At 35.4% G+C, this 13,896-nt stretch overlaps 2 protein-coding genes across 7 annotated transcripts; one reads left to right on the forward strand and one right to left on the reverse strand.

Annotated features, from left to right (window-relative positions):
- The first annotated feature begins 5,128 nt into the window (after positions 1-5,128).
- Positions 5,129-11,998, forward strand: LOC132617404 (actin-related protein 8). Of its 6 annotated transcripts, none has more exons than XR_009573726.1 (12): positions 5,129-5,518; positions 6,206-6,291; positions 7,357-7,427; positions 7,581-7,648; positions 8,276-8,337; positions 8,600-8,697; positions 9,269-9,350; positions 9,747-9,889; positions 10,174-10,322; positions 10,820-10,967; positions 11,106-11,224; positions 11,570-11,600. XR_009573726.1 is itself a non-coding variant. In XM_060332396.1 (12 exons), the coding sequence occupies exons 1-12, from the start codon at positions 5,190-5,192 to the stop codon at positions 11,645-11,647; spliced, it is 1,419 nt and encodes a 472-aa protein (XP_060188379.1). In that variant the 5' UTR covers positions 5,132-5,189; the 3' UTR covers positions 11,648-11,998. The 6 variants fall into 6 exon arrangements, 5 of the variants coding, with proteins under 5 accessions (XP_060188381.1, XP_060188382.1, XP_060188380.1 ...); XM_060332396.1 differs by having other exon boundaries at positions 5,132-5,518; positions 10,820-10,953; positions 11,570-11,998; XM_060332398.1 differs by lacking the exon at positions 10,820-10,967 and having other exon boundaries at positions 11,570-11,998.
- On the reverse strand, positions 11,849-13,863 carry LOC132617407 (uncharacterized). The gene is made up of 3 exons (XM_060332403.1): positions 13,412-13,863; positions 13,276-13,332; positions 11,849-12,361 (listed from the first exon to the last, which is right to left on the reverse strand). Exons 1-3 carry the CDS (start codon positions 13,497-13,499, stop codon positions 12,183-12,185), a joined length of 324 nt encoding a protein of 107 aa, XP_060188386.1. The 5' UTR covers positions 13,500-13,863; the 3' UTR covers positions 11,849-12,182.
- Positions 13,864-13,896: the final 33 nt, after the last annotated feature.

Raw genomic sequence — 13,896 nt, forward strand, 5'->3', positions numbered from 1 at the left:
CCAGTAAGCATGGTTAATGTTGAAGTGCAACGGTAGCTTCTGCTTAATGAATTCTTCCCAAACCAACCTTTTCTGAGAGACCGACTTGCAATTCCTGCAACTGCAGAGCCATCACTCGACTAAGTACCTGAGGTTCCTGGTACTATCCAGGTGCGAAGAACCTTGGAGGTGACTGCAATGAGCAGAAATCTCACTCACGGGCCTAAACGACGAGCAAACACTCGAACATGAGAGCAAGGGCTTGTCGCCCACTCTTTTGATCCTCTAGCAAGCCCTTCCACCCTCCCTCCCCTTTCGGATTCTCTGTTTTGATGTCCTGTTGTTCCTCTGACATTTTCTTGCAATCTTCCTCCCAATATCTTTAACAAGGTTGAGCTAGTTGGATATTGGTTTCCAGGTAGTTTAAAGCCAGCTCTAGTCATCAAGTAAAGTCTGTACTCGTCTGCACTTGAAGCCAGTAGACTTGAAACAAGGAGAAATGAACTTTAGAGAATGCTAAGACTGTAAGCATACTGCTTGATGAAATTCACCCATAAGCTCTTTTACTGAATCAACAAGAGGACTCTTTCTGAGATGATCAAGCTCATACAGTCCTGCCATAGTGTTTATTATATGGGTGGATGCTATGATTTTTCCTGATAAAAAAAAAAATGTTTATTATATGGGTGGATACTAATCTACGGAAAAGTAAATGTGGCTTGTCATCTATCTTTTCTTTTACTCTGTATTTTACCTTGAACTAAGTGCATGATGAATATATTTGATTAGCCATTGATATATGAGGAGGTCATTTATCCTTTATCATTATTTGACTTCAACATGAGTTTGAATAGAGTGAATCATCATAATGTGTAATCCCTCCGTCCCAATTAATGTGGCACCGTTTGGCTAGGCACAAAGTATAAGAAAGGAAGACTTTTGAAATTTGTGGTCTAAAACAAACCTTAGACACTTGTGTAGCTATAAATCATGTCATTAAGGGTAAAACGGGGATTTTAAAGTTAAATTATTTCTAATTATAGAGAAACTCTTTTTGAGACAAACTAAAAAGGAAAGTTTGCCACATAAATTGGGACGGAGGAAGTATTTGATTATGGCAAGGTACATTTTTCATCATAGCTCAGTCCTTGGCTATCTTGAACTCCCTCAGTCCTAAATTACATGTTCAGTTTCCTTTTCCTATCTATTCTGAAACTGTGTCCTTTATTATTAGCCTGATATTGGAAGTTGTAAATCATGATATACAACACAAGTATTGAGATAAGATTCTTTTTTCTTTTACTTCCGAATGCTACTTTCTTTATTTTAAATCCAAACAAATCAAATGTTAATTGTAGCTCTCATGTTCGCTCAGTTTAGATTTAAAACTGTACATATTCCATCTTATAGCCACTCAAACTTGGACATTCAACAGTTAGCAAGGGGGGCTGTTATCCCTCTAGCAAGTTTTTCAAATGTTTGATATAATCTTTTGACGCGTGGGTGGTTTATGTAGAGCCTCTAACTCATGTATGCATTCATTGTGATTCCTTCCTTAATAGTAATGTATCACATTGTGAGCTATATTTGTTGTATAGTGCCGCCTCTTCAATACAGATCCATACACGATGAGGTACATGCATTGGAGCCTTGTTTACTAGAACACTCCCTAAGTGAGGCAAATTGGCTAGGGCCCTGTGTCTTGTTTAAGGGCTTTAACGCACCTCAAGCGAGCTTTTGCCAACATTGTTAGTGATCTTTTTTCATCCTTTTTTTGGAGACGATACATACAGTTCAATTGTAAGCAAGAGTGTAGTCTGTTATAGCATTGAGTATGTCTGAAATGCATATAACTTTGCTTGCTAATTTTCTCAATATAGTAAAAATAACGTATCCCGTGCATGTTTAATTATTATGTTTGCAGCTTAAAGAAAGACAGGGAAAGCTTGAATACTGGAGGATGAGGGAAAAGAACTTCGCAGAGAAGAAGAAAGAGAAACAAGATCTTCTACGACGGCAAAGTTCCATGTGGATTGATGAAAAAGAGTTGGAGAAAAAAGCACTTGAGGCTATCGTTGATACTATTCAACTTTGAATTGTTATTCTTCCTCAAACGATTTTGGTCGACTGTTGTTGGTAGGACTGTTTTGAATAAATTCCAAGATGTAACTTAATTATTTTTTTTATTTTTATTTTTGGTACCACCCCCTTCCCCCTGACCCTGCTAACGCGGGATGCTTTGTGGATCGAGCATAAGTCATGAGTTAAGAATCCTAACTTATGCTTTTGGCTTATTTTATTATTTTGGCTTTAAAACAAGTACTTAAAAGCACTTTTTTTTTAATCTCTGTGTGACTTATAGGTCATGAGTTCGAGCCAATGCTTGCATTAGAGTGGACTGTCTATATCACACCCCTTGGAGTGCGGCTTTTTTTCGGCCCCTGCTAACGCTGGATGCATTATGCACCGGGCTGCCCTTATCGTACCCAAACACTACAAAAGTGCTTAAAAGCTATTTTTTGGCTTAGAAGCACCTAAAATAAGTCAATGCAAACAGGCACTAAGAGGCATTAGGATCCATTGTAAATCCTATAATTTGACATGATAATTGAATCTCCTCTATCTTTCTGAACTCTTCTTTTGCTTCTCTTACATTTCCTTCACTGCTTCTTCCTTTTTTTGGCTTCGATACCATATCAGAATATTTGGATAAATTGCACATATTCAAACTTTACAATTGTGCAATCAACTAAAATAGAACTCCAACCGAGCAGGCAGAGTCTAGCACAGAAGATTGTCCCGCCAGTATAAGTTATATTAGTTTGACAAAATTCAACAGTTAACATAAAGGGAAACTTATTAGTTTGACAAAATTCAACAGTTAACATAAAGGGAAACTTGCCTAGATGTACCCTTCGGCCATCTAGTTTACCAAATATAGTCAAAGTATACACTGGCTATACACTTCGATTGTATAGGTAGTGTATAGGTATGTATACCTATTATACATACCTATATAGTCGAAGTGTATAGGCAGTGTATACTTCGGCCATATTTGGTAAACTAGATGACTGAAGGGTACATTTAGTTAAGTTTCTCTAATATAAAGACACATATGAAACCCTAAAACAGCAAAAGCTTGATGAATGATAGCATAATAGCACCAGATTAGTTGTATACAAAGATGACGAGGTGAATTAACCATAATAAACTAACCTAGCATTGATCACAAGTATCTGTCTTATTCTAAAAATAAAATAAAAAAACAAATGTGCATGGAAGATAGAGGTAAAAGGATTAATAAAATTCTGAGCTTTGAGACGAAAAAGAGCAGAGACGCAAGGATGATTAAGCTCCTTTAAGCATTAAGCAATATAGAATTAAAATAAGTTTAGGGAGAATTAATTGATTGTTTTGGCACGTTGATTACGATAGGTATCACAGAGAGAGAAAAACATATCAATGTATGTATGTTTATCTACTAATTTGATGTTTTCAAGCATCATTGAGACTAAGAAATGTAACAAAATGGAGAAGCTTTGAACTTTGCTGTAAAATATTCACAAATCACAATGTCGGTTAACCCAATATTCACTATTTTGTTAATGTCGCGGGTTGATTTCTACTTCAAATTTATTTTCGAAAACTTTGCTAAATTAATCACTCGTGACTTCCATTAAAAAGTTTTGTTCAAAAGGGATATAGCTGATATTAAATTGACACCTAAAGATATTAATTTTTGACAAATATAAAGGAATTAAAGATCCTCTTCTCTTAGAGAGGGAAATAAATCATTTTATTTTTTATTTTTGTCAGTACATATCTAAGCGACCATTTTAAATTTACCCTCAAACATTAAAAACATTTATTTTATAGCCTGTTTGGATGGGCTTATGCCTATAAGCTGCAAACAGCTTATAAGCTAAAAAAAATAAGTTGGATAGTCTAGCTTATTTTTTTTGGCTTATAAGCTGTTTTCAGCTTATAAGCTGCTTTAGATAAGCTAAGTCAAATGGGCCCAATTATTTTTTTGAGCTTATTTTAACCACAAAATGACTTTAAGCTGGCCAGCCAAACACTCAAAAAAGCTGAAAATAACCTATAAGCAACTTATAAGCCAATCCAAACGGGCTCTAAATCATTTTCTCTAAATAACCAATTTCACAAGGTTCAAAGATAAATTTAAAGTACAGATAATATTAGTTGTAAATAGATCTCAGGATTAAGGGCATATATCATACGTTTTTAACTGTGCTAAGGAGTCATTTGGTTCGCGGACTAAATTATTCTTGAATTATAGTTCTGAAATTATAGTTCTTGACTAATTTATCTTATTTAGGAGGTGGGATAAAATAACTTCAAATTTGATAGGATATTCAAGACTAAGTCTAGGATTAAATGTTTATTGCATTTGGTTGACAGTATAAATTTATCCCAGAATACATTTATATCGTCAATCAAACACATTATCAATTTAATCTAAGACTTAATCCTGTGATATCCCACCCCGTGTACCAAACGACCCTAACAGTCTGAATAATTAAAAGGGAAAAGGTCCAAATATATCGGTCAACTTTGCAATTTAGAGCAGATATATCTCTCGTTAAAAGATGATGCATATATACCTCTGGTGTTATACAAATGGCGTAAATATAACTTTTTTCTGATGGGATTATTTTTTAAAAAATAATTTAGCTTGTTTTTTTATTTTAAAAAAAGGTCACGTGACTTTAAAAAATAAGTCTACCCATTTTATTGGTAGACTTATTTTTTCAAAGTCGCATGGTAATTATTTTTTTTGGTGGGTCAGGTATGGTTCTTTTAAAAAGTGGGTAGACTCAATTTTTAAAGTCACAGAAATATATTTTTCATTTTTTTGCACAGATTGCACTTCAAAGGCGCTTGTCTTTAATTTTTGCTCCTCAAATTGCTGATATTTAATTTTTTCCCTTCGCTTAAAAAGTGCCCGACAATTTTAGGGCCAAAAATTAAAGACCACCCCTGAATAAGGACAGTAGTGCAAATTACCCTTATATTTTTCAAAAAGTCAACGTAATATTTTATTTAATTAAAATATTAATAGGTATTATCCACGTGTTGGTCCAAATGATCAACCTTGTTCCACGTTTGCAAATATGAAATTCAGTTCCATCCACTAGCGCGACACTTATGACTTTGATGAGCCGTGTAGGAAGAAGAAGAAGACCACCATGTCTACGTTGTTCCGCAAAGTATGGGAATCAGTTTCTTCTACTTCACGCTCGAGTGCAAACTCCAACAACAACCAATACGAACAGATGATGTTGGAGTATATACAGACAGCATCAACTGGCGTATTTGATCGGATACCGTTTGACATCATCATTCAAATCCTGAAGATTCTTGGCCCCAAAGAGTCTGCTAAGATGACCGCTGTCTGTAAATCCTGGAAATTCATTGTGTCCGATAATCGGCTTTGGATTTATTTTCTTCAGAATCAGCATGAGCCTTGGGATTCTACTTTTTTCGCTGAAACTCACTTGCGATCTGGTCCTCTTCGGTATAATTATTGTTATTTAATGGTTACTTAATCTTAAATTGTCCATGTCTGTAGTCAAACTAGGTGAACTTTGACCATTATCAAATTGATATGAGAAAGGTTGCAATTTATAGGACATTTCATCGTAGTTTTTGAATATTTGAATTTTAATTGTAAATTGAAGTACCAAATTAGTTGTCATGTTTTGATTCTTGAAAGTCACTCGATGGTCAAACTATGTGAACTTTAACTGTCACTTTAAAATGTATTTTTCATCAAATTCACATGAGAAGAGTTGTAACGTGTAATATTTATGGTACAATTTTTAAATATCTAAATTTTAGTTGTAAAATATGAGTTGATTTAATCTAATTTAGCTTTGAAATTAGTCAAATTGACTATTCGCTCAAAAGTCAAACTATGTTAACTTTGACCATCACTTTATAATGTATTTTTTGAAAAGTTGCAACTTGTAGTTCTCTTATAACTTTTGAATATCTAAATTTAATTTGTAAAATATTGAGTTGATCTTATCTAATTTAGCTTCGAAAATTAGTTAAATTGACCATCAAGAAGCAAAATACGACAACTAATTTGGGACGAAGGGAGTAGTAAGATAAAAGAGTGAATTGTAGATTAGGAGAATAGTGATAAGGAAGTTAGTGCGAGTTCTCCTTGCAGATGGTTTGACAAGTTGTATGATTGTAGGACGTTTCCAAATTCAGTACCGGACTTGTCGTTCATGAGTATTTATGGTCAACGTGCTCAAGTACCTGGTGCTATTATTATTGATGGTGCGTGCCTTTCTCTGTGTTACACTCGATCTTTTATTTGGCATAATGCTGGAGTTGGAGTTGTTTTATTTTACTGATTGAATTTTGGCATTTTAGATAAATTTTAATGTAACGGTGTATTATGAACATTCTTGGATCTATTATGCAAGGCAGCGGGGAGATTGACGATGATGTCACACATCGTATTGGGGCAGGGTGGATGAAATGGAGGCTTGCTTCCGGAGTGCTATGTGACAAGAAGGTGCCACCACAACTTAAGGGCAAGTTCTACAAAGTGGTGGTTAGACCGACTATGTTGTATGGGGCGGAGTGTTGGCCAGTTAAGATTTCTCACGTTCAAAAGATGAAAGTTGCTGAGATGAGAATGTTGAGATGGATGTGTGGCCACACCAGGAGTGACAGGATTAGGAATGAGGATATTCGGGACAAGGTGGGAGTGGCCTCGGTGGAAGACAAGATGCGAGAAGCGAGATTGAGATGGTTTGGGCATGTGAAGAGGAGAGACACGGATGCCCCAGTGCGGAGGTGTGAGAGGTTGGCCATGGATGGTTTCAGACGAGGTAGGGGTAGGCCAAAGAAGTATTGGGGAGAGGTAATTAGACACGACATGACGCAGTTACAACTTACCGAGGACATGACCTTAGATAGGAGGGTTTGGAGGACCCACATTAGGGTAGAAGCCTAGTAGATAGTCTCATTATCCTATCTTATTAGTAGTCGCATTATCGTAGTATAATTTCTTGTGCTTTGATTTATGCTATTATCTGTTATTTCTTGTGCTTTGATTATTCTATGTTATCTGTTTCGCTTGCGTTACTTCATTTCCATATCACTTTGAATCTCTTAGCCTTATCTGACCTCTTTTTATGTTTTTATTGAGCTGAGGGTCTCTCAGAAACAGCCGTCCTACCTTGGTAGGAGTAAGGTCTGCGTACACTCTACCCTCCCCAGACCCCACGTTGTGGGATTTCACTGGGTTGTTGTTGTTGGTGGTGGTGGTGTATTATGAACATTACAAAATGATTTCTTCGAGCTTATTTGTCTTTATTTTTTTCTCATTAAAAGGGGGATCAGGCTATTGCAAATTTGGTTGGAGCAAGTATAGTGCTCCATCAGGGAGATCAGCGACATTCTTGGTGAGCTTGCTTACAAGTTTACAGTTAGTTGTTAATTTGTGAAAATCAATCATTCGCACATTTGAGGCATGTTGTTTCTTGAACTATTTGTTGTGTTCCATGTGCTCGACAAATTCTCACCCTAATTCTACTGAAAACTTGTCTTATCCGCAGGAGTTTGGTAACATTGAATCTCCAATGTATTCTAGATTGAGGCACTTCTTTTCAACAATATACACCAGGTTTGTGTTCCATTCGTTTTTGTTGTCATTTCACATTGGTCCCACTAGCAACATTTAGAAGGCTTAAATGTCTGTTTTTACTAAAGGTGCTTGACCACCTAAACCAACATCCATGGTTGAGCACTCTAGACAGGTTTTGGGTTCTCAAACATAATTTGCTTTTCATAAAATGCTTTTAACACTTTAATACCGGGCACTCTACATGTTATTTCTTACATTATTAATTGATTGTAATATGGACATCTGGTTGCCAGAGAAGAATCCTTGTCAAAATTTTATCTATAAAATGACTCTCTTTATCATTAGGTTGCCAAAGAGGCACATATCCCGGCTGTTTATCATATAGTTCACAGACAAGTTTTGCTCTATTTATATTATAAATAACCGGTTTTACCCACTAAGAGAGCAAAAGGTATAAATGGCTGGATTCACGATGACTTCCAGAATTTGACTAAAACACCTCTCATTTTTTTCTGTGTTACGTATAGCTCCCTACATGCCGGAATTAGAAGATAAAATATGAGCTTGTTACTGAGACCCAAGGTTACTGGAAGCACTTAAAGTAGAAAGCTTTCTCCCCTTACCCTTTCCTAAATTTCTTTATTTTCTGTTATGGACTCTATGCAGGATGCAGGTGAAAACTTCAACACAACCAATCATAGTGTCCATTCCAATTTGCCATCATGATGGTCAGTTTCTATTTCGGTGTTACTGAAAACATCCAGTCAAATTTCTTTTTGAACCTATCAATGATCTGTTGTTTAGAGGGTGAATACCTTTTCATGATATATGCATATATGTCCATATTACTCGGTGAATTAGCTCATGCAACTCTATTTTCTGAACATGCTTTCATTTGAGCTCTCAAATGTGGTTGGGCTCTCGAAGTTCATCATTATGTTTGATCTCTTTTTGTTTTTCCCCTAACTTGTCTTTACCTGTCATTTTCAGATACTGAATCTGATAAAGCAGCTAGAGAGCAGTTAAAAGACTCGATCCATTCTGCATTATTTGACATGAATGTTCCTGCCGTTTGTGCTGTCAACCAGGTAGTACTTACTCATTTCCTTCAACTTCTATTGAATTTCCAGAGGTAAAGTTGTTATTTTTTGATAATTTTGATTGTACTTTTAAAAGTTTTAAACTCTTAGCCAAACTTTGTTAGATTGATGAAGTAAGAAAAAAACATTTATGTCATTGTTGAGCGACATTTATCCGCAAGATAAATATAAAGCAGAATCTGTTCCTTTCATAAGCTAGTGTAATATCTGTCTATAAGCTTTTCTTTCACAGTTACCGTGTGCCCTTTGCTTAGACAGGCATTAGCCTTGCTTGCCGTTGTGGCATGTCCTGGTCCTTAAAGAAAAGAAAGTGCAGTCCTTATTTTTCTAAAGAGAATTGCAACTTCCAAGAAAGATTTTTGAATTTCACTAATGGTTTTGACTATATACAGAAGACAGTTATTGTTTTATCTTTTCACTTGGAAGAGGGTATAAAAGAACTAGACAAGTTTATTGGATTTGTTCTTTCGTGCCTTAGCATTTATTCTTCTGAATTTTTTATGATAATCTTTTTTTAACTTTTAATAGTGTTATAATGTCTTTCTTTCAAAAATTGTAGGCCGTTTTAGCTTTATTTTCTGCAAGGAAGGTTTCAGGAATAGTAGTCAACATTGGATTTCACCAAACATCTATTGTTCCAAGTAAGATTTTTATTCATGTACCAGACCTATTTGGTTGATTCCTTTGACTTTATTATAAACCTATCTTTGTATAATTCATATTTCATTTATAGTTCTTTGAACTGTGATGATTTTTTGTTTTCAAAGTCGTTAGTAGGATATTTTAGAAAGGAATCACATATGGGATCCAATGGTTCTTGTCTACTAATTTCCTCTCAGATTTGTTTTACTCCTTTTTGAAATAACTTATTAAGAAAGTTTGTATTTTCTAATTGCTTGTTCTTTCTGATAGCGTAATTTAATCTTAAATTTCTGTAACAACTTACATGGATTGCATGCTTGTATTTCGCTTTGTGGTTGCACTTGCTCGCATTGTTTCAGTAATTTATGTATAGCCACTTTGTTGGTCTTTTACAGTTCTTCACGGTAAAGTCATGCACCAGGTGGGTGTGGAAGTTGTGGGAATTGGAGCATTAAAGCTTACAGGATTCCTTAAGGAGCAGATGCAACAAAAGAATATTTTTTTTGGGTCACTTTACACTGTGCGGGCACTGAAAGAGGTATCCGCTTTCTGGTCGTTAAACACTTAGAAAGCTTCTGCTTTGCTTTTTCACTTTTTCTTCACTGTATTTTGCCTATTCAAAAATTTCTTTGTAGCTTAATAATAACACAAATTTTAGATTCATTTAGTATTGACCCTGTGATCAAACATAGATTTGACAAGCCCAGCTTCACGAGAGTTAGTTTTTTTTTTTTTTTTTTTTAAATCTTAGTGATATTTTCAAGTATCTTTTCTGAGGTCCATTTAGTATATTTTCTGAGGTCCATTTGGTTGTTACTGCAGAACCTTTGTTATGTCGCACTCAATTATGAAGCTGAGTTATCCAAAGATACCAATGCATCTTTTCAGATTGCGTCTGAAGGTTCGTTTACACTTTCAGAAGAGCGCTTTAAAACAGGAGAGATTCTGTTCCAGCCTCGAATTGCAGGAATGTACGTCCATGTTGCCTTATTCTGGGAACTTTAGTAAGAATGAACAACTCCCATTTTCAATTATTTCCCCTAGGGTATAAAGGCCTTTAAAAGATTGGAGTTGATCCTGCATATGACAATGTGGATTTGGACTATGTAGTCAAGTGAACCCTGTTGCATCAGGTCTTTCTTTAAACTTATTTTCTTAAATGGGAATGGAGACAGAGATTTTTACTCGAGGCGGGTGAGGGCATTGCGTTGAATCTGGAAGAGTACTTATGCTAAATAATTATAGAAGTCGTATTATCATTTTGAGGCTACTGAGGTTAACCGATGACTCCAATTTCTTGGCTCATATTGTTTAGACAAAGGGATGCTTTTGTGGATGTAAACGGTGAAACACAATTGCCCCCCCCCCCCCCCCCCCACACACACACACACACAAACAACCCAATTGTACCAAAAAGGAACAAGGATTTGTGTATGGAAAATTAGCAGATCTTGTGGTCTTGTTTCAGGCGTGCTATGGGTTTGCAGCATGCTGTGGCGCTGTGCATGGAGCACTGCCAGGACGCTGAATTAATGGCTGATGATAGCTGGTACAAAACAGTAGTTTTGGCTGGGGGAAGTGCATGTTTGCCTGGATTAGCAGGTGCCCTAGACAATGTATCTTATGGAATCATGTGTTTGTCCGCGTTTCTCTAATTTAGCATAGTAAAGAAGGGAAGTGTTAACAGACGAAGTAGAGAAGAAATCCAATCTTCAAGGAAACAACTGATTTTTTCGCTATGAACTTTATTGCAGAAAGATTAGAGAAGGATGTGTGTGGACTTCTGCCCCCATCCATGAGCAATGGAATCAGAGTACTTCCTCCCCCATATGGCGTAGATTCAGCATGGTTTGGGGCTAAGCTGATTGGCAATGTAAGCTACCATAAAATATTTCTGAACATAATTTGACGTTGTAGTTTCACTCATGCTTATTCACAAACTTGATTTTGACATGATGTCTTAAATTGAAAAAAATTGTTATTTTTTCTTAATTCAAGTAGAAACCGTATCCAATTTGCATTTTAGCATGTCAGAGAAAGAATTGCATTTCAAATTCCCTACTTTTGATTTGGCTATGATCTCATCCTTTGAGGGAGCTGGTATAGAAAAAAATGTGTGATCCTGCACTTGATCATGAATATTTTGTTCTTGCTGTCATCAAATAACTTTTATCATATACTTGATTATGATAAAAATTCTTTGCTCTGTTTACTACAGTTGAGCACCTTCCCCACTTCCTGGTGTGTGATGAAAAAGCAATTTCGGCAGAGGTCAAGACGCAAGTTTATGTGGTGAATAATATGTCAACGGTACTACAGGTGGTTTTGCGAAAGATCAAGAATTTTGATGTGCCTCAGTGTTGAAGATCAACTATTGTTTCGTTGATTGGATCATTGTTAAAGATTCAAAAAATCAAGCTATTTCATCATGTGTAAAGACTGATGTTATGTTGTTCAGTCGTGCGGAATTGCTAAGCATATAACAACATACCTAGTGTAATCCCACAATTGGGGAAAAAGAACTGCTAAGCATATGATGTACAAAATCTTAGATTGTTGAGGTAGCTTCAAATGGAGTGATTGTCTGTAAGTTAGACATATATAATATAATAAAGGAGCACCTTTTGCAGGTTATGTGTTGATACAATTGCTCGTATTTGGTTAGACACTTAGTGCTGGCTGGATTTTCAATTGCTTCATTCTGGATCTGAAGTTTAATGATGTCGCGAAAACATCAACGAGGAATCTTGTTGATCATAAATAGCTTCGTCTATATGAATTTGTGATTGTTCTTACATCAAGGTTGTGATTCTTTTGAGGTGTTGTCCCGTCTACTGCAGGGTGCAGATCCATGCAACTGCGATTATATTCTTAAGCCTCGTATTTGACCAAAAAAAAATATGCAGTACCACCACGCACAGTATCCTTATCAATGAGCTGTCTGTACTTTTCCACCCCAAATAACAGGTAGTCGTAGATGATATTTCAACCACATGAATACACGTCCAAGCTGCAATGTGAAATCTACTTCACTTTTATACCATCAGACCTGTTATTCCTTTTCCAATTTCCATCACCGTGTATAATTTAAGCACACAAGAAGATCCACAGCCCACATAACAGAGTATAATCGAACACAGACACTACTCCTAGTTTCTTCTGAGTATCATCAGATAGACAATTCAAAGCACACCTTGAGATGCACAAACTGGAAAAACATCTATATCAAATCCATGTGGAGCTATGCAGAACTTTCAAGTGCGCGAATACAAGGGAGATCGAAGCATATCCTACTGTCTGTTGACCTTTATACAGAGCTTCTAATGGATTTTTAGCAGAACATCACATGATCTTAACTAGAAACTATATGGAAAAGTCAGAAGTTGCTCAAATTGAACATTCACAATCCTAAAAAGTTTGCTTTGATCCTTATAATTGCAATTACCTAAACATAACAGGAAAACGCAACCACCCCAAGTTTCTAAATATTTTCTTCCCTATTTGGAAGACATTCAAGCATGTTAAAACAAAACCTGATTAAAAGAACACAATCGCAACAAATCAGCAATGAAAAAATCAGCATAACCAAGTAAGCAATGGACCAAAAATATCCTCAAAATCAAAGGGAAAATAACACATCCAGATCCCAGAAAACATAAACAGAAGAAAATAAGCTGAAATATGAGAATACCCAACATCTATTTTATAAATTTAGTTTTTTTTAACAACAGTTATACTTGAAAAAACAAAACCAACTTAACAGATCTTTGGTCAAACTAATAAGATGACACAAAATGTAACTAGGTGTACTATAAATCTAAAACACCCACAATATTTTAGCTCCTAAAACTACCAAATAATGATATTATCAACTAAATCTTGGCACAATAAAAGTGGAAATAGAGTTTTAAAAAAGAAGCTTACGTTTCTTTTCCTGAAGTAAATTCCTCCCAGTTGAAGCTTCATTAACAAAAATCCCATCTGTATCATTATAAAAATGTCAAATAACAACATTCATAGCAGAAAAAAAAATGGAAAAAAAAATTCATAGAATAAATACCTGATAAAGAAGCTGAAGCTGAAACACCAGCTAAAATGGAGAAAGAAAAGAGTAGAAAAATACAAGAAAAACAATGTTTCAACTCCATTGTTGTAAATATGAGCTTTTTTTTCTGATCTAAAAACAATCAATATGCTAAAAAGATAGGTTCTTGAAAGAAAGTTTTAACAAAAACTAAAGAAAAATTTGATCTTTGAGAGAAATACAGAAATAGAAAGAAATGTATATGGTCCCTATCCTTTTAACAACTGTTATCTATGTCGTTCTTGCCAGCTAATTTTGATATGTACATAGTGGATATATTTATCGTCATATTTTTTTAAAATAGAAATATAATTTGGGTTTGATAGCGACATATAATTGAAAATATGTAAGCATACATTTGCAGCTAACGCCGTTCCACGCGGATTTGTGTATGGAAAATTAGAGCCGTATTGCATTTCACATCGCAACGCTCAAACTCTCATTAATGTTCAGTTAGACCT

This window comes from Lycium barbarum, chromosome 11 (assembly GCF_019175385.1).
Source record: "Lycium barbarum isolate Lr01 chromosome 11, ASM1917538v2, whole genome shotgun sequence".
In the NCBI taxonomy this organism is placed as follows: domain Eukaryota; kingdom Viridiplantae; phylum Streptophyta; class Magnoliopsida; order Solanales; family Solanaceae; genus Lycium; species Lycium barbarum.